Genomic DNA, 17,970 nt, shown 5'->3' with positions numbered 1-17,970 from the left:
AGATCATTTTGGAAGCATCTTAAGTTGTAAGCCAAACTTTTCTTTAAATTTGAATATTTTATATTCAAATGGTATGTGATAACACTTCTCTAATTTGTATGTTTGGATGTTTACAAGAAAAGTTATTTCTTTCCACTTTATTAATGAGCGTATGTAACCCCCATTTTTCCTTGTTTTACATTATATTGGGTGAATTTCAGTGAGGTGCCTTCTAGGCGGGCTCCAGGGTAAAGACCTGTGTGTTTCTCCCTCCTAATGACTGCAGACCTTTTGCCTTCCTCTCCACTTGCAACCCCTGCATCCGCCCTCATCCTTGGCTGGAGACGTTTTGAGTTTTATGACAGGCACAAAGATGTGAATGCCAAGTGCTTTTGTAGGCGAGGAGTGTATCAGAGAAGTCTCTTCCCTCAAGGGGTCGGTAATCTAGCGGAGAAGAGCCAGAGAGTGCACTGTGATTGCAGGAGCTGTGGTTAAGCTCTGGTAGCCAATACAGAACAGAAAGCTTCAAGGCTCTGTTGAGACTTTATATGCACAGGATGGGTGGCAGTCATCACACCTCTGCTTATAAATGGGGGACCAGGAACCGAGAGAGAGAGAGAGAGAGAGAGAGAGAGAGAGAGAGAGAGAGAGAGAGAGAGAGAGAGAGAGAGAGAGAGAGACCGAGAGGTTCATTAACCAGCCCAGGGTCACAGCTGTCAGTTCCATGGAGCCAGAATTCCACCTGGGGCTTCTGTTTTGGTTTTTTTGTTTCATTTGTTTGTTTTTTCATCTCTTAGTATCCAAAACAAACTATATCTAAGCTGTCTGGGTGGAGTGTGGAGGCTTTCAGCCATCAAAAGTTTACACCGCTCTGGGAAAGGCAAGTGAGAAGGAAAGAAGGCTTGGGCAGGTCGGGTCATAGGAATGAAACACCAGCGTTTGAACTCCATCGAGCAGAAATGATAGAGCAAGATGTGAGTTTGAGAAGGGCGTGGTATCCCTTGGAATTCAGTTTTAATTGCAGCAAACAGTCTTCATTTGTTTGAGAGGCACCCCATTAAAGACATGCTGCTGGTGGAACTGTCACCTCAAAAGATGCTGAAGGGCTTGGATTTTGGAAATGGGGTTGGTATCAGTGTCCTCATTAGCCGTAAACCAATGACCTTATAAGACTAGGAGAAAGGGAACCACACAGGAAGGCTGTCTCTATAAGGGCTGAGGTGGGGAGGAGTAACAGCAAAGATGGGGTAGGAGAACATCAAGGCCTGCTGTCGGTCTGCCACCAGCTAACTTAGAAAAGACAGGAAAGACTTGAGGAACATCCCTTGCTGGTTATGAACTAAACCTTCCACAGCACAGAAGTCCTCAAACCTGTTCTAAATCACACAGCTTGTGTCCCGACACAAGCATGCGAACGTTGCTGTTTAACCATTTTAATTTGTAGTTAGTATCAGGAGGCACTGTGAGGTTTGCTGCGTAGCAAATGTGTGTAGTTACAGAAAGGAATGTGAGTTCTTCTGTCCCCTTGGTGTGGGTGGTGACTCCTTACTTGTTTGTACCAACCACTTCAGTTGCTGTCCAGAAATGAGCGGGCTTTGAAAACTGTTGGGCAAGTTCCTCTCCTTGGCCTACGTCACCTCCAGTGATTGACAGGCAGGAAAAGTCAGCTCTTTCTTGGGTAAACCAAAGTGAACACCGTTTGTTCATTGCCACGCTGGTACTGGGCCTTGACTCCAAAGCCTCACACAGGCCGGGCCACAAACGCCCCACGCCCTTGCTCACTGTTAAATTTGCACTCCGGCGTGGCTGATTGATCATTCATGCCTAGTGGTAGAGGCTGTGGCTTCTTACTGTAATGGGTTTGTGAGGCTTAGGATCCACCATAAACTAGTCGGGTGAGTTTCTAGGTTAGGTTAAGGCTTATTTCTTTTGATCTGATCAAAGTTTCTCAGTAATGACAAAAAGGGCTGGACAGCACAGAAAAAAAGATGAAAATGATGTGATCAGTCGTAGGAAGAGAGGTCTGAGCCTGAATGTCCTGGGAACACCGCCAGCGGGACTCGTGCAGTGTGCGTCCAGCAGCGCCTTCAACCGTTCTGTACAGGAGTCCATGCTGTGCACACAGGGCACGTGACATCAGAAACCCGTGCTTTGCCTTGCACCTAGGCCTGTGAAATGTTAGTTTTTTAAATCATTTTATTCAAGTTATAAGGAGTAATGGTCTCAGCGCCCCCCCCCCCTTCATTTTGTTTACAGATTTATTTCTACTCCATCTGGTTACAGCTTTTAACCTGAAATAACCCAAAGGGTCTCTTTTAAAATGTATTTTTCTATTATGTTTTTTTCTCAGTGAAGAGTCTTACCTCATTTCAATTAAAAATCCCATAGCTGGAAGGATTTGATATACATAACTAACACTAACTATATAGTTTGATATACATAACTAACACAGTTCTGTCTTCATTCTAGAACAGTCTTGTTCGGTTTCATAAACTTGGGAAAGTTTCACATTGACTGTCAAGAGAACTTCCCGAATAATGCGGCAAAGCATCAACCAGCAGGTGGCAGACCTCGCAATGTAACTTTCTGTTTAGCAAGGGATGAAGGAGGAGGCCTTTCAGACCCCTGTTCTGTCAGCCTTCTCTGTGCCTGGCCCTTTTCCTTTCTGGCTGGATGCTACCAAGCAGAGGCACCAAAGGTTGGCCCCTGGACTCTGAGGAGGTGGAAGCCACCTTGGGAAGTGAAAGGCCATGCACGGTGCATTTGTCCAGAAGGTCTCAGTTACTTGTCTCCAAGCTGTTGGTCAGGGCCAAGATGCCACAGAAGGACCCAGTCTTCTTAAGGTCTGGGGAGACCCTTAAGGAAAGTCAGGGAGCACTTCCGTGTCTGGGAATAGGGAATGCTTTCATGCTGACTGTGTTGTACACCACTCCAGCCCACCCCACTCTGGCCCACCCCACTCTGGCCCACCCCACTCCGGCCCACCCCACTCTGGCCCACCCCACTTTGACCCACCCCACTCCAGCCCACCCCATTCCTTCCCACCCCACTTTGGCCCACCCCACTCCGGCCCACCCAACTCCTTCCCACACCACTCCGGCCCACCCCATTGCTGTCCTCTTGTTTCCTGAGCCCAGGGCAGGGCATTAAAGTGCAAAGTCTTTCAATTCCTCTTAAGTAACGTGGCAGGTTAAGACACGGTCCTAAGAGGATCCCTGAGCCGTTTTCATACCATCGGTGCCAGTTCCGTTTCTGTGAACACGTACCTCAGTGCCTCCCTCTGGTGCAGGCCACCCCCTCCAGCACTGTGACTGCATAGGGGAGTTGTGAAGGAGCAGTTCCCTTCATCCCTTTAGTAACAGACTCCTAGAAAGGCACCCAGTCTCACAAGAGCAGTGGTCTCATGACTGACAGGATGAGAAGTAAAAAAAGCAAAAAAAAATGTGTGTGTGTGTGTGTGTGTGTGTGTGTGTGTGTGTGTGTGTGTGCATATACATCAGTAAATGCTTTGTGGACTGAGGATGGACATCAGTTGGTACAGTGCTGGCCTAGTGTGCATAACGCACTAATTTCAATCCCCAGCACCACCCAATGGGTCATTGTGCATGCCTATAATCCTAGCACTCTGGAAGTAGAGGCAGGAAAATCATCAAGTTTATCCTTCGTTACATAGCAAATTCAAGGCCCACCTGGATGACCTGAGACCCCCAGATAAATCAAGGTGGAAGAGGAGAGCTGGCCCACAGAGCTGGCCCGTGACAGTTAATGCTGTGGCATGTACTACTCCCCACCAACCCACACAGTACACCCTTTTAGACGTGGAATGAGGAAAAGATGGTGGCTGACTCTGTTCTGTTCCCGCAGCAATCCAGCGAGCCTGGGGGACTTGTCCACCCTACACATGGGGTTTGTTCTTGAGCCCTATGTTGCAACCTGCTATTTTGTGAATGAACAGCTTGTTTATTTTTAAGACCTATTTATTTATTTAATATATGTGAGTATACTGTCACTGTCTAAACACACACCAGAAAAGGACATCAGATGCCGTTACAGATGGTTGTGAGGCACTGTGCGGCTACTGGGACTTGAACTCAGGACCTCTAGAGGAGCAGTCTTAGCTGCTGAGCAGTCGGTCTCTCCAGCACTAAATGAACAGTTTCTCTTGGTGCTTTATCTCTCTCTCTCTCTCTCTCTCTCTCTCTCTCTCTCTCTCTCTCTCAGCTTGATTCTTTTCTGTCACAGTTCACACAGGTGGCAGTGACACTGTGTGCCTGTGGGTGCATAGACACATCTGTATGGCTACATCTTCTGAAGCCATCTCAGGTTGACTGCTGGTTAGGCTCATGGCCTTGAGAGGTGACAGGTGGCACTCCCTGAGGTCCAGCCTCAGCCTCAGCCCTGTGCTGGAAGCATTAGGAGCAGAGGAAAAAGCCTTCCCGAATTATTTTAAAGCTCTCAATGCTGCTCTTTTCCTCTCTCTCCTCACTGGGCCACTGAGAGTTAGGTCTGGCCTTGTTCACCAAGTCGATATGCCTGGGTGCTCATGTGATGTCTGCTTGGACGACACCAAGGTAACGCCGCATACCACCTTTGACTACTCTTTAACAAACCGGGAGTATCTGTGGCTTCTATCAGCCTGCAGCCATCTGACTGGGAGACAAGGAGAGACCAGCCTCTGAGGCACAGCCCTCGCTGGTTGTGGGCACCATACTCTTCACAGCAGAGGCGTACTCTGACCTATTCTAAATTACAGAGCTCGTGGTGTCTGGACAAAACGGCCTAGAAACAGGCATGCTAACTTTACTATTCTAAGTATTTTCATTTGTAATTAATATCCTGGAGACTGTGTTGGGAGTTGCCTCTCTTCACCTAAGGGAAGCATACTGCTACCACTCACTGTCTGGTGTCAGTATATGCTTCAGTAATCTCTCTGGCTGCAGAGAGCTCATAGTGTTGTTGGTTTGGTTCATGTAAGCTACACCCATGGTTAGCTGAGGGTCTGTTTGATTTTATACACTACATGTGGTTGCGCACACTATATTGCTTAAAGGGTCCATGTGATTGTAAATGCAGTACACACACAGAGACACACACACAGTGACTGTGTACACACTTTACATGTAGTTAGGGTCCATTGGATTGTGCACATTCCACGCATGCAGTTAGAAGGGGTTCCATGTGACCTACACATGCTACATAGCAAAGGTCCATGCCGCTGTGCACACTGTACACGTTGAAAAAGAGCCATGCATGTGTGCACACCGGGTAAGAAAAGGTCCAGGTGCCTCGCCACAGCCTGGCCCTGGCTACAGGCGCGTCCAGCCAGCCGCCAGCCCCGCAGGCCGGAGGAGGCCCCTCGCAAGCCCGCTGAGCCGCGGCCGCCCGGGAGGCCCGCGCCACCCACGGTCCCCGGCCCGGCGTAGCCCGCGGGTGGCCGCCACCCAGGCCAACCGCCGCGGCCGTGCGCGCGCTCCCCGGGGCGGCCGCGGCGCCTTTAACCCGGGCGGCGGGCGGGCGGGCGGGCGGAGGCGGGCGGGCGCTCAGAGGAGGGCTCTTTCTTTCTTCTTTTTTTTGAATGAACGGTGACGTACGTACAGGAAACCAGGCGCTCCGGCGGAGAATGAAGTAAGAGGCCGGGCCCCCCGCCCCGCGCCCGCCCCCTTCCTCCCGGGCCCATCCTCCCGCCCCGCGTCCGGGTCCCCGCCGAGCCGCCGCCGCCGACACCGAGGTGTCCCGGCCCTCCCCAGCCGCAGCCGTCACCGCGGAACCGGCTGCGCGGCGCGAGCACGAGGAGGCGGCCGCCAGCGCCGCCCGCAGCGGAGGAGGAGAAAGGGTGCGCAGCCCGGAGGCGGGGTGCGCCGGTGGGGTGCAGCGGAAGAGGGGGCCGGGGGGGGGGGACTTCGTAGCAGTCATCCTTTTTAGGAAAAGAGAAGGGGGGCAAACCCTCCCCCACCACCTCCTTCTCCCGCAGCGCAGCGCACCACACACAGTGCGCGGGCTGCTCCTTGGGCACCCGCGGCCCCAGCGCGTCCTTGCCTGCGTTTAGCAAGCTGCTTTTTTCAAACCCTTTCGGGAAACGCGTTGGCCCTTCGGAGTTTAAAGAGAAGAGGATTCCGGTCCCCGTGCCCCAGCTCCTCCATCGTCCCCTCGGCGTGTCGCTCTCCCCTGGAGGTCTGAAGCGGTCCGGTGGATACGGACCCATGCCTGCGCTCCCGCGTGTGTGTGCGAGTGTAAATTGCCGAGAAGCGGGGAGAATCACAGGACTTCTGCAAATGCTGGACTGAAAAATTGTAATTCATCTGCCGCCACCGCCGCCGCTGCCTTTTTGCCCCGCTGCGGTGCTCTTGAGATCTCTGCTTGGGATTCCGACGGATTGACATTCTCAGTGAAGCCGAGTGTGAGGACCCAATCTGGAACCCCTCCTGATTTTTCCTCCACCTCGCCCCCAGACCCCAACTCCCGATTCATTGCAAGTTTCAGAGAAGCTTATACAAGGAAACTTCGGAAGATCGATGGTGTGGTTGCCTTATGTATTTGTTTGGGTTTTACCAAAAAAGGGGAAACTTGACAGAAGAGAATGCCGTCCTTAGAAAATACAGTAAGTTCTTTGCACAGGAATTTGGCTTAATGTAACTTTCCATGGACGCGTTTGAAATATTTTTTACTTCAAGTGCATTCAAGCAAATATAATTTCCAGTTTAATGCATTTTCTTTAACGTGTAACTTGCAGCCGGATATACCTTTCTTACCCTAAATATATAAAGGAAAATACACCTGATTTTAACTTCCTAGGTCGTCCCGCCTCCTCACCTTTCAGCATTGCGGAGGAAGTAGACTGATATTAACAAAGCTTAATAAATAATGTGCCTCATGAAAGGAATTTGAATAAAATTTCCTGCATCTCATGCCAAGGGGGAAACACCAGAATCAAGTGTTCGGCATAACTAAAGACACCCCTTCATCCAAGAATGCAAAGCACATCCAATAAAAGAGCTGGATTATAACTATTCTTTTTTTTTCTTTCGGGGCCGTGGGGCGGGAGTCAGTCAGGACGTGAAGTGCCGTTGGCACCTGCAGCTTCTTCTCGGGGAAGGATGGCGCAAGCCGGGAGAACAGGGTATGATAACCGGGAGATCGTGATGAAGTACATACATTATAAGCTGTCCCAGAGGGGCTATGAGTGGGAAGCTGGAGATGCAGACGCGGCGCCCCTGGGGGCTGCCCCTACCCCTGGCAGCTTCTCCTTCCAGCCTGAGAGCAACCCAGCGCCCGCTGTGCACCGGGACACGGCTGCCAGGACGTCTCCTCCACGGCCCCTCGTTGCCGCCGCTGGGCCTGCGCTCAGCCCCGTGCCACCTGTGGTCCACCTGACCCTCCGCCGGGCTGGGGATGACTTCTCTCGTCGCTACCGTCGCGACTTCGCAGAGATGTCCAGTCAGCTGCACCTGACGCCCTTCACCGCGAGGGGACGCTTTGCCACGGTGGTAGAGGAACTCTTCAGGGATGGGGTGAACTGGGGGAGGATTGTGGCCTTCTTTGAGTTCGGTGGGGTCATGTGTGTGGAGAGCGTCAACAGGGAGATGTCACCCCTGGTGGACAACATCGCCCTGTGGATGACTGAGTACCTGAACCGGCATCTGCACACCTGGATCCAGGATAACGGAGGCTGGGTAGGTGCACATCTGGTTGAATGAGTCTGGCCTTTGATCTCAAGGCCAAGATGCGCAGGTTGGGGTGTGAGTGGATTCTGGGTCAAAATGGGCCACTGAGCCGATGAAATAGAGGATGAAATAGAGTTTGTAGCTTTGCTCCCCTGACCTCTCACTCCCTTCCTCTGGGTAGATCACACCCTGCCAGCACTGTGTTAACTCCTGCCCGCTGGCTGTGAGGGAGCAAAGGCCCAGCAGTTTCAATCCAGTAGGATTTGGAGATAAATAGTATATTCCGCCCGCGACTCTCAGAGTTGGTTGCTGCAGATGTTCTGGGTCCTGTATAGGAGCCAGACTTCCAGCGCTCCCTCTTGACCCTTGCATCTTTAGCCCCTCTGGTGAACTAACAAACTTAAAAAAGGTTCAACTAGACAAACAGGCTCCACCAGAGGACGCAGGCAAACCTTTTCTAACTCACTTGGGAACATTTTCCCAAAGAAAAACAATACAGCTCCTTTTCTTGGAAATCATAGCTAAGCTTGTAAAAAAAAGGTAAACTTGGGTATTCATCGATGTTTGTGGAATCCAGTCAGCCTATGCAATAGTCCCAGTGAGCATGGTGTGTGCACCCTGAACAGGCTGTGGGCGCTTTGTCCGTCAGCGGAGATGCAGGGATTGAGAAGTTTGCATCCACTGTAATGTCTTCTCTGTATCTTTGCCTGCAGTCTACATAGTTTTGCCATCTCCGCTGCTGGATAGACTTGCATCCAGGTTCCTATGAACGGACTAGTGGATTCCACTTAGCTGTGGAGTCTCCAGCCCTGACAAGTCACGATCGGTGTCCATAACACAGATGCACACCCATGGGGTGATGGCTTTCTGCTAGCATGGGAGGTCAAGCTTCCGTAGTTTACCATATGATGTAAGCTTTTCTCTGGTTCTTTGGTGGCAGAGAGCAGACTTAAGGCTTGTTATACCTAAAATAGTTGTGAGAAAGCAATAATTATTTTCTGACATTTTAAAAAGACCTTGTTTTAATGGAAAGGGTTTCCATTTTAGTCCTGCCTTGGTAGTATAAAGAGAACGAGTAATTTTTTTTTTTTAAGAACTTAACAGGAACAAAAAGTCCGTAACTGACCAAACGTGAACCAACGATCTAGAAGCATATTATGTTTTTACTACAGTTTGCAAGATATGCTAATATTCATAGGCCCTGAAAAAGCCAAGAAAAATAAATGATTGATGTGAACATCTGATCTTATTTGACCAAAGTTGACAAAATATTGGTGGCACTGTTCAACGTTTAAAAGTAAAATTAACTCAAATATCAGAGTTTAAGTGCTTGAAATTCACATGCTCTTTGTGAATTGTTTGTTTGTTGACATCCCACAGGATCAGATTGTTAGCAATGCTGGAAGACTTGGCTGAAGGATAGAAACTATTTTGTTAGATGTTTAGTTAAGTAGGTGGTTTGATATTTTAGCCAGTGTGTACAGAGAGATGGGATCTACAGGCTCCAGAAGAATCATTTTAAAGTCAAAATAAATCTGATTTAGGTTTATTATTTCATATTTTATTAAATATGTTTCTTTCTATTTGAAAGAAATCCAAAGCAGTAAAGGTGTGGTATTGACTATCAAGTTAATAAAAAGGTGGGATACAGGACTTCAGATACAACTTGACCTTTGGTGTCGACTTGCAATATGTTAACACGTCAGACAGCTGAGGTTTCCCTTTAAATGAAGTCTCTCTCTCTCTCTCTCTCTCTCTCTCTCTCTCTCTCTCTCTCTCTCTCTCTCTCTCTCTCTTTCTGTATTCATCATCAAGTTTTTGTTGTAGGGCCTATCTTTGTGGTCAACAGGTATCTGAGGTTGATAAAGGCATAGGCTTCATGTTATGAATCCAAACCACAATAGCATATTGGAAGAGATGATAAAACATTTTTTTTTTTACAAAGCCTGCTGTAGTAAACGTAAGTCATACAGAACAACACATAAATGGATGACGGAAAAAAAAGTCTAGCAGTTTTCAGAACAACACATAAATGGATGACTCTGCAGGAAAAGAAAGTACATTGACAAGAGTACGTATCAGAAAACGCAATCGGATGCGAACACTTTGCGATAAAGGTGGTAGTATTTGAGGATTCTTGGTGGCCGCTCTGTATCAGCCTGTGCTTTCAAGATTCTTAATAATGTCAGTGTTTGTTTTGGGCATTTGGCATCTAGCTTTCCCTTTAATTTTAGTTAGCCAGGATTTCATCTCTAACCTGATGGACACTGTGGTGACATTTTAATAACCATAGCTCCGTTTCAGCCGAGAGCTTCCTGACGTAAGATAAGAACGGGAATGGCAGACATAATCTCCCATGGCTGGCGGAGCAGCTTGGACCGTAGACCTGCTGAGGACGCTTGCAGCTTTTTGTTTTCTGCCTCAGAGTCAGAGTGTTCCGTGCCTGGGGAAGGCATCTTTCCATATTTCCTTACGGAGAAAGCAGCCTTTGGAAGGACCAGCTTCTGACAGAGGGTCCCAGAACCTGAAAATTAAATAGAGAATAAAGAAGCAATTGGGTTTAGAGCAGAGTATGGCTTGGCCCCACGTCTGAATAAAAGCTTTGTGCCATCTAGAGAAAGGCAAGAAAGAAAGAGTAGGGAGACAGCGGCCATTCTAGAAAAACGTCTGAGGCCTTAGAGTCAGAAGCACGGGTGTCACCGGGGACCTTCTTGGTGACACCAAGAGAATCCGAGGCTTCACTCCAGTGCCACTGAGTCACAATCAGTGGTTTCTACGTGGTTTCTATGTACAGTAAAGTCTGAGGATGCTGGCTGCCACTTGATCCTTTCTGGATGTGGGCGGTTTCTTGTTTGTTTGTTTTGTTTTGTTTTTGAAGAGTCAATCCTGACGCGGATTCTCTTGACCCCTTAGTGGCTCCAGGTCCAGAACGTTACCTGGAGTCCTGTTTCTCAGGTGTCCACCACAGCAATCTTACCCCCAAAAGAAATGGAGAATGAAGGAGTAGAGACAGACGTTACATAAGCCCAATCGCACTCCTCTCAGGAGTGCTTCCTGTGCTGGTTCTGGAGCTTGCGTTGGCACTACTGACACCATTAAAGTGTGATGGGTTTCCCTCGTCAGCTAAAGGGAAGCTCAGGTCTCTGTACCCAGAAGTCAGCTCCCTTTGTTGTAGGTAGTCAGCTAGCAAGTACTTTTCCCCTCTGGACACAACTCGCATGACCACTCTCCTGTCATGCAGGAGATGAACGGCATGAAAGAGCATCCTTTTCCCAGTGGCCAATGACAGCTGCCTTGGCCAATTCTGGCAGCAAACTGATAGTATTAAAAATAGCATTATGATGATCCAGTCTTAAATAATACATCCCCTGATGAACTTGCCTTGGGAAACTGTGTATCTCTGTCTGCTAGGAATCCCATGACCACTTTCAATAATTTATTTTGCAAGGGAAAAATCCTGTTATTGGTCTTCGAGCTCTTAGTCATGTGCTGTTGACTGTCTTCCTGGAACTTCGTACGAGTCTAGTTCCCTCTGTCCTCCTTTCTGGGTTGGAGGTTTTGTGGCTATTTAGCATCTACTGAAAGATTTCTTTTCTTTTCTTTCTTTTTTTCTTTTTGGTTTTTCGAGACAGGGTTTCTCTGTGTGGCCCTGGCTGTCCTGGAACTCACTCTGTAGAATAGGCTGGCCTCAAACTCATAAATCTGCCTACCTCTGCCTCCCAAGTGCTGGAATTAAAGGCGTGTGCCACCACCGCCTGGAAGAGAGTTGGGGATGGCTACAGGAAGCCATCACAAATGGTGGGCGGCCCTAATGGCCAGTGGCTGGGCTCACGGAAGATTTCTTTCTTGTGTCCTGTTCCTTTTAGTTGTGCTTTCTAAAAAAAGCAGATTGTTCATGTTGGCAACCCTTGATTGAACTGGTACATGTCGTATTGTTTAAATGCCGTGGACCACACATACCTACCACATAACAGAAATCCACTGAGGGGGAAAATCCAAACCAAAACCTTGCCTTCTCCCCCCTCTCCTCCTTGTCTTTGTCTTGTTTTGTATCTTGGACAGATGATAACTGCATGCAAGCAACAACATGGCCAGGTCTCTGAGTGCATTGCAGCTGGGCTGTCTCCTCGAGGTGCACCATCTATCTCACTTGCCTTAAGGACACCCACAGTGTCTTCATAGCAGGCTAGCAAAGGAGTACATTTGTACAAGAAAACAACACTACCTTTGTTGTGTACAAGTACAAAGCCCTGCCCCCCCCAGGTGTATTGTATGTGAGAGTCAAAGGTTCTGCTAAACCTTTTTAAGGTAATCTGATATTATCTTTTTCAGGTACAGCAGTGACCTTTCATAGAGACCACTCTGAGTTCATCTTCCTATGAAGTCTGTCTTCCACCCTTCTTGCTTTAATTCAGACACGCACTTAATGTCTGAGCAGGTTAATCATTCAAGGACTGAGTTTCTAGCAGAACAACATGGCAAGTTTCACTGTGCCAGGCCCCGGATTAGGTTGGGGACACGGGAAGGAAAGCTCCCTGCAGCCTGGATCGATCACAGGCTAGGGGTCTCTGTGTCTTAGTGGGGTACCCAGGAGCTGAGCAAGCGAGATCCTGGACTTAGAAAGAAAAACACAAGAAGTATGTGGTTTTGCATGTGCTTCAGTCTTGTTCTTAAAGTTATTTCTAGCTCTATGGTTGTTCTTGTGTGCACTGGGGCTCATGCAGGTAACAATTTAAAAACATAACTACTTAACATAGACATAGGATTAACAGAACTGAAAGGTGGGGGGAGTTCCCTATTTGAACAGTAATCGACTAAACAGTGTTTTTTCACATCCAGTAGATTTAATAAACACTAATCTACAGTTTTAAAAGAATTTCATTAAAGGGTTTTAAGGGAAAGACAATCAAGGCTTGCACTAATTAGAACATAGTAGCGTGAGGATGTGTCTTAAATAATTCCTTCTCATACGCAGAAAGATGCAAGTAGGGTTTGAACCAGACAAGAGACTCCCCCGCCCCAGCCCAGCCCTAACCTTAGAGAGGAAGAAAGCGTCTCTTTTGCTTCGGTTTCGGTCCTGGTACTTTTCTGTTATCAGATGTTTCTCTTCTGAAATGTGATTCACAATTTACAGGGACCCATCCTGCACTCTCGCCGTGTCCTTAAACTGCAGTGTGTGGTGCCCATGTCTATGTCTATCCTATGTCTATGTCTTCCTTTAAATGCGGATGGGGAAAGTTTTAACATTAAACAGTTCTTTCCCTCTAACAAGGTCTTCCTGCAGGTGGCTGTTTGGTGGGAGCCGGTTGTACATACAGTGCCAGCACTGGCTCCCAGTGAGCACGAGGAGACTTTAATGGTTTTAGCGATGGTTTCTCTCCCTAAGGCTTTGTAGATTCTCTCATAGGCATCCTGGATTAGCTCCTTGTCACCATGCAACAGTTGAGGGGTAGGATTCATATGGAGAGCCTGGCATTTCATCTAGATTCTTCCAGGAGGTAGAAAGTAGTAAGATATCGCTAAAGTCACAGTAAAGCTCTCCAGAGTCGGATTGTGCCACAGGCAGAAAGGCAGGTAACAATTGTGTTGGCAGGTACTGCCCCTTGACTCCGGAGATCACAGATCCCAACCCGTGCAGAGGAGAGCATCAGCTGGCACAGGTTTCTTCTTGCAGGGATCCCCGCAGTGTGTGATTCCAGTGGGCGAATGCCTCGACTAAGGTAGCTAAGATAACCTGTTGTAAGGACCTCTTCCCCAGTCCCACCCTCCAGCATGCTGGGAAGGATCTTGTAGCCATGCTAGTGCAGCCACTTCGGGTTGCATCTTGGGTAGTTTTCTTGGGTGACGCTGCCCATGTCGTAAGAGGCTAAGCACGGAACTGAACATACCTTCTTTTGCATATCATCTGTGAGCATGGTCTTCAACAGCAAGCCATTAGGCAATTTCTGTCTGACTGTTTTGTGTTCAGGATTTCGGGGCTAGAGGCTATTCTCTTTTTAGTTAATAATCTGCTCTCTGGGATTTCGGCACCATGACTCAGAAGCTTATGACCGGCTCCACTCTGCTCTTTATTACGTCTCCTGAAAACAAATGGAGAACCCACTGTGTCAAGAGAAACTTTAATTTTTCAAGGGAGATCTTTTTTTTTCCCATTGAGACCAATATGTCTTTTCTTGCAACAGTTCCAATTGCTGTATTTCTCCATTTTAAGCGATCAAGAAGACAGCTAAGCTGTAACGAATAATGGGCTGTTTACAGGTGTTAATATGTAGCGCCCCAAACAAGGGGTTTGAGTTGCACATTGGGTTTTGCTTTCTCTCCAGCTCTCCAGAGCATATAGCTAAGCCGTCTGCTTTGCGGCATGATGAATTTTATATCTGCGTTATTAAGCCTGAAGTTGTCTTGCAGCCAACCCTTCCTCTCTCAGCTGCATCTGAAATTTCCAAGAAGGGAGGACGAATGCTTAGGCATCTTGATCGGGTGCTTTTCTAGGGTATCGTCCATGTCTGCGTTACAGTCAGGGTAGAGATAAAGCCGGCCTGAGTCGTGTCATCAGCTGGACATGGCGATTCACCTCTTGGGGTCGGGAGAAAGAGTGCCATGCAGGTTGGCAGCTCCGGCACCTCTCCGTTTACAGCTCCAGGGCTATTGCTAGCCACTTCCTCTTTGGATTCTTGCCAGTGTCCTTCCCCCCCCCTCCCCACTGAGAACAGAAGTTTGAAAGAATTTACAAGTTTATCGAGGCAGAGCCACTTACTAAACATTGATATGGGAGCACAAGAGTAAGATTGCCTGAGGAAGCATTAGGAAAAAAAAAACGAGTACCTGTCTGTGAACTTTAACCTCAAGTTCCCAGGATCTAGAGCAGTGCCGGGCACAGATGGCTTCAGAGGATTTTGTTATTTAGGGAAATGCATACACTAACACTTTTTTTATTCACAGAGGAAAACATTTATTACAAACATACATACAAAAAGCTCAGGGATAGGTGTTTTGGTTAAATAATTTTTTTAAAAGAACAAACATTTGGACTAATCTGTCGGTAGCCACGTTCTCCTTGTTTTTAGTGGACAGAGAGCTACTCTAGTTAGAAGGGACCTCAGGAGAGTTCGGTGTGGGAGAGAGTTTTGAAGCAAGTTTTGGAGACTAGATAGGAAAGAGGTGTGGGGATGGAGTGTTTCAGGCAGTGGGACTGGGAGGTCTGGCTTGATTAGGGCAGCAAGGCTATTCTGGGAATAACCTAATCTGAGAATGTAGCCTTCGGGCCTAAACTGAGAGAGGTGTTGTATTAATCAGGGATCTCTAGAGTCAAGGAACTTTTTAAAGGAAATTATTGGAATGACTTATAGTCTGCAGTCCAACCAACACAACAATGGGCAGCTGTGAATGGGAGGTGAAGAGTCTTGTAGCTGCTCAGCCCCATGAGGGCTGGGTCCGGCAGCTGGTCTCCTGTAGAAGCTGGAATCCTGAAGAAGCAGGTTCCAACTGATGCGCTGGCAAGTAAGTGCAATCAGGCGAAGAGTGAGCCTTCCTTCTTCCATCATCCATAGGTAGGGCTCCAGCAGAAGGTATGGCCCAGATTAAAGGTACGTACTCCCCTGCCTGGGCCTGAGCTTTTCTTGGCAACTGTTCCTCAAGATCAGGACCAAAAGCCTCAAAATCTGGATCACGGGTGTGCCATCTATTTCTGGATTGCAGTCCATTCCCAGTGTAGTCACAGTGACAACTGGAATAGCCATCACAGGGGTAATAGAGCTTGACAGATGTTGAAAGGATCCTGTGACACAGCAGGATGTATATGTTAGAGAAAGACTGGTCTGGTGATGCTTGATGCTAGGGGGAGTGTAAATGGGGGAATGGAAAAGGCTGGGTAGATGCAGTACCAAAAGATTTGGATTCCATGAGGAATGAAGGACAAAGAATCAGAGGATTTGAGGAGTATACCAGCTGGCCGGAAAAGAAAAAGGCACTGTCTTCCAGAGGAGGGAAGGCCTACCGGCCATGTTGCATGGTGCGTAATTAGACTGACTTTAAACTAGCTCATCTTGGGCCCTTGTGAGGATGTACAAGTGGAAGAACCAAGAAAGCAGTGAGGCCCAGGCATTAGGCATGCCAGGGAAAGAGGGTAGGAAAGGAACTGCCCTTGTGCCTAAGCTATGTAATTTAACTTGAGCTGGACGAGTATTGCCTTGTTAGCTGCTAAGGCCCTCCATTTGTGATCTAAATTCAAGGGACTTCATTTCTACAATTTCCCAGTGAACTAATTTATCCCATTAAATTCAAGATGGAATCTCGAATATGAAAGCAATAAGTGTTTTATAATAAACAGTACATTTATGAAAAGAATGAATTAATAAAGTGATTTTAGTAAAGCAGTCCGGGTATTTAGCTCATCCTAACTGGCCAGTCTTAGTCTCTTAATGAGTGATCTGTGCGCAACTGTCACATCCTTCTTCTTAATATTTATTAAAAACAAAAGAAGACAGCGTAACTATAATTTCCTTGTATCTTTTTTTTTTTTTTTTTTTTTTTCTTTTTTTTTTATTTGATATAATTTATTTACATTTCAAATGATTTCCCCTTTTCTAGCCCCCCCCACTCCCCGAAAGTCCCGTAAGCCCCCTTCTCTTCCCCTGTCCTCCCTCCCACCCCTTCCCAGTTCCCCGTTCTGGTTTTGCCAAATACTGTTTCACTGAGTCTTTCCAGAATTTTTCCTTGTATCTTTTTCTTTGAATTAAGGAAGTATAATATAAATATAGATTTTTAAATTTTTAATTTAAAAATTTAAAGTATAATATAAGTATAGATTTATAAGTATGGATTTTGCTTTGCACTGAACTTTCCTCAGATATTGCCCCTTCCTTGCCAACATCGTGATGGTGACATTCTATCTGTTTATACAAAGGTGATATGCACACAGATCCCACACATATACTTTCTCTTCTCTCTCCTCCTGTTTCAGATATAACCCAAACTGTGCCTGCCCTGATGGCTGAGATTTTCATCACCTTATCATTAAAGAAAGCAAGGCTTGTGCAAGGCTCTCGAGGAGGGAGCAAGGTGGATTTGAGCTTTGATTAGTGTGCTCACTGAAATAGTAAGAGAATTGCACTGAAGTCCTGAAGATAAATGATAAACTCCAGCAGCCCATTGAAGCTGGACGCCAGTCCAGGCCAGCACTCCCAAAGTTGAGAGAATTTAAGATTTCATTTCTAAAGATACTGACCAATCAGAAGACCACCAGGGCTGTCACCAGTAACAGTATTGGCCCAGTAGCTTTGGCTACGTTTGGTCTGTTCTGGTTTAAGCCAGACTCACTGCCTATCTGTGGTTTTGAGAACCGGAGGAATTTGTGTTTTAAGAACCCTCATCTCTTGGCATAGAGCAACTTTAAAGCCTTGTTGCTCCTCATTTATCATCTGTTTGAGAAAGATCGGATGATTTGTTTACTTGTAATGAAAGTTGACCATACTTCTCTAGGGGCTTTTAAAAAGACGGATGTGTCAACTTGCAGATTTGTCCCCATGAATGAAACCACAAATTCTCTTCTGACTCCCCTCCCCCTTCCTCCCTCTCTTCTTCTTTGGCCATCTGTGCCTCTTTCCCATTGCCAGCCCCTCTTCAAGTGGCTTATCTTTGAGTGAATTCAGAAACTTCAAATTATAAAGGACACCCAGATAATTGGCCTGGTCTCCAAATTATCTGTCTCCTGTCCAACTGCCAGATTCCTTCTTAATGAATACATCCACTGACGAGGGCTCTAAGCTTGCCCACACCGTGAGAAAATGAGCCCTGCAACAGCTTGCAGCACAGGGGAAGCAATGACATTGCACAAGTTGTCTTTGAATGTAGTTTTCTTTCCCATAAGCGATACTTTGAGAATACAGTTAAGGGTTATTAGTTTTCTATTTCATGCTTGGCCTGTGCGTGAGAATAACACAAGCTGTCACTGCAAATCAGTAGCTTTATCTGGTTAATGTGAGTGTTTAATATTTGGCTCGATTAAAAATTAACTGATTAAAGTCCATGTCATTGGAATCTAAAAATGCCTTTTGTAAGAAATATTTCAAGGGCAGGGCCAATGGATGAGTAAATTAGTGCTTTTAAAACATAGAAAATTGAGGGGAAGGGTAATGTGAGTGGAGATGTTTGACTTTGCCTTAAAACATTTACCTGTTTGGCACAGTAAAATGGTGAAAAGGACTATTTTGGTTGTCATTGGTAAGGACCATCTCGGGGGTTTTGTTTGTTTGTTTGTTTTTGTTTTTTGTTTTGTTTTGCATTTGGTATTAGCTGAACGATTTTTTACGTTGGCCATCATTTACTGAAC

The 17,970-nt window shown here is 46.9% G+C and overlaps 1 protein-coding gene across 4 annotated transcripts in view; it reads left to right on the top strand.

Annotated features, from left to right (window-relative positions):
* Positions 1–5,864: 5,864 nt before the first annotated feature.
* Positions 5,865–17,970, top strand: part of Bcl2 (BCL2 apoptosis regulator) — a 173,638-nt gene continuing 161,532 nt past the window's right edge. For 2 of the 4 annotated variants that reach the window (XR_007980489.1, XM_052200888.1), the window contains exon 1: positions 5,871–7,649. Coding sequence is in view for 3 of the 4 variants with exons in the window: in XM_052200888.1 (XP_052056848.1) it covers positions 7,074–7,649 (576 nt within the window). In the remaining variant the exon portion in view is untranslated. Of the gene's footprint in view, positions 7,650–16,602; positions 17,899–17,970 lie in introns of those variants that run through there. The other 2 variants (XM_052200891.1, XM_052200890.1) reach the window with 2 other exon arrangements.

This window comes from Apodemus sylvaticus, chromosome 12 (assembly GCF_947179515.1).
Source record: "Apodemus sylvaticus chromosome 12, mApoSyl1.1, whole genome shotgun sequence".
Classification (NCBI taxonomy): domain Eukaryota; kingdom Metazoa; phylum Chordata; class Mammalia; order Rodentia; family Muridae; genus Apodemus; species Apodemus sylvaticus.
This window is presented reverse-complemented; position numbering and strand designations above follow the sequence as displayed.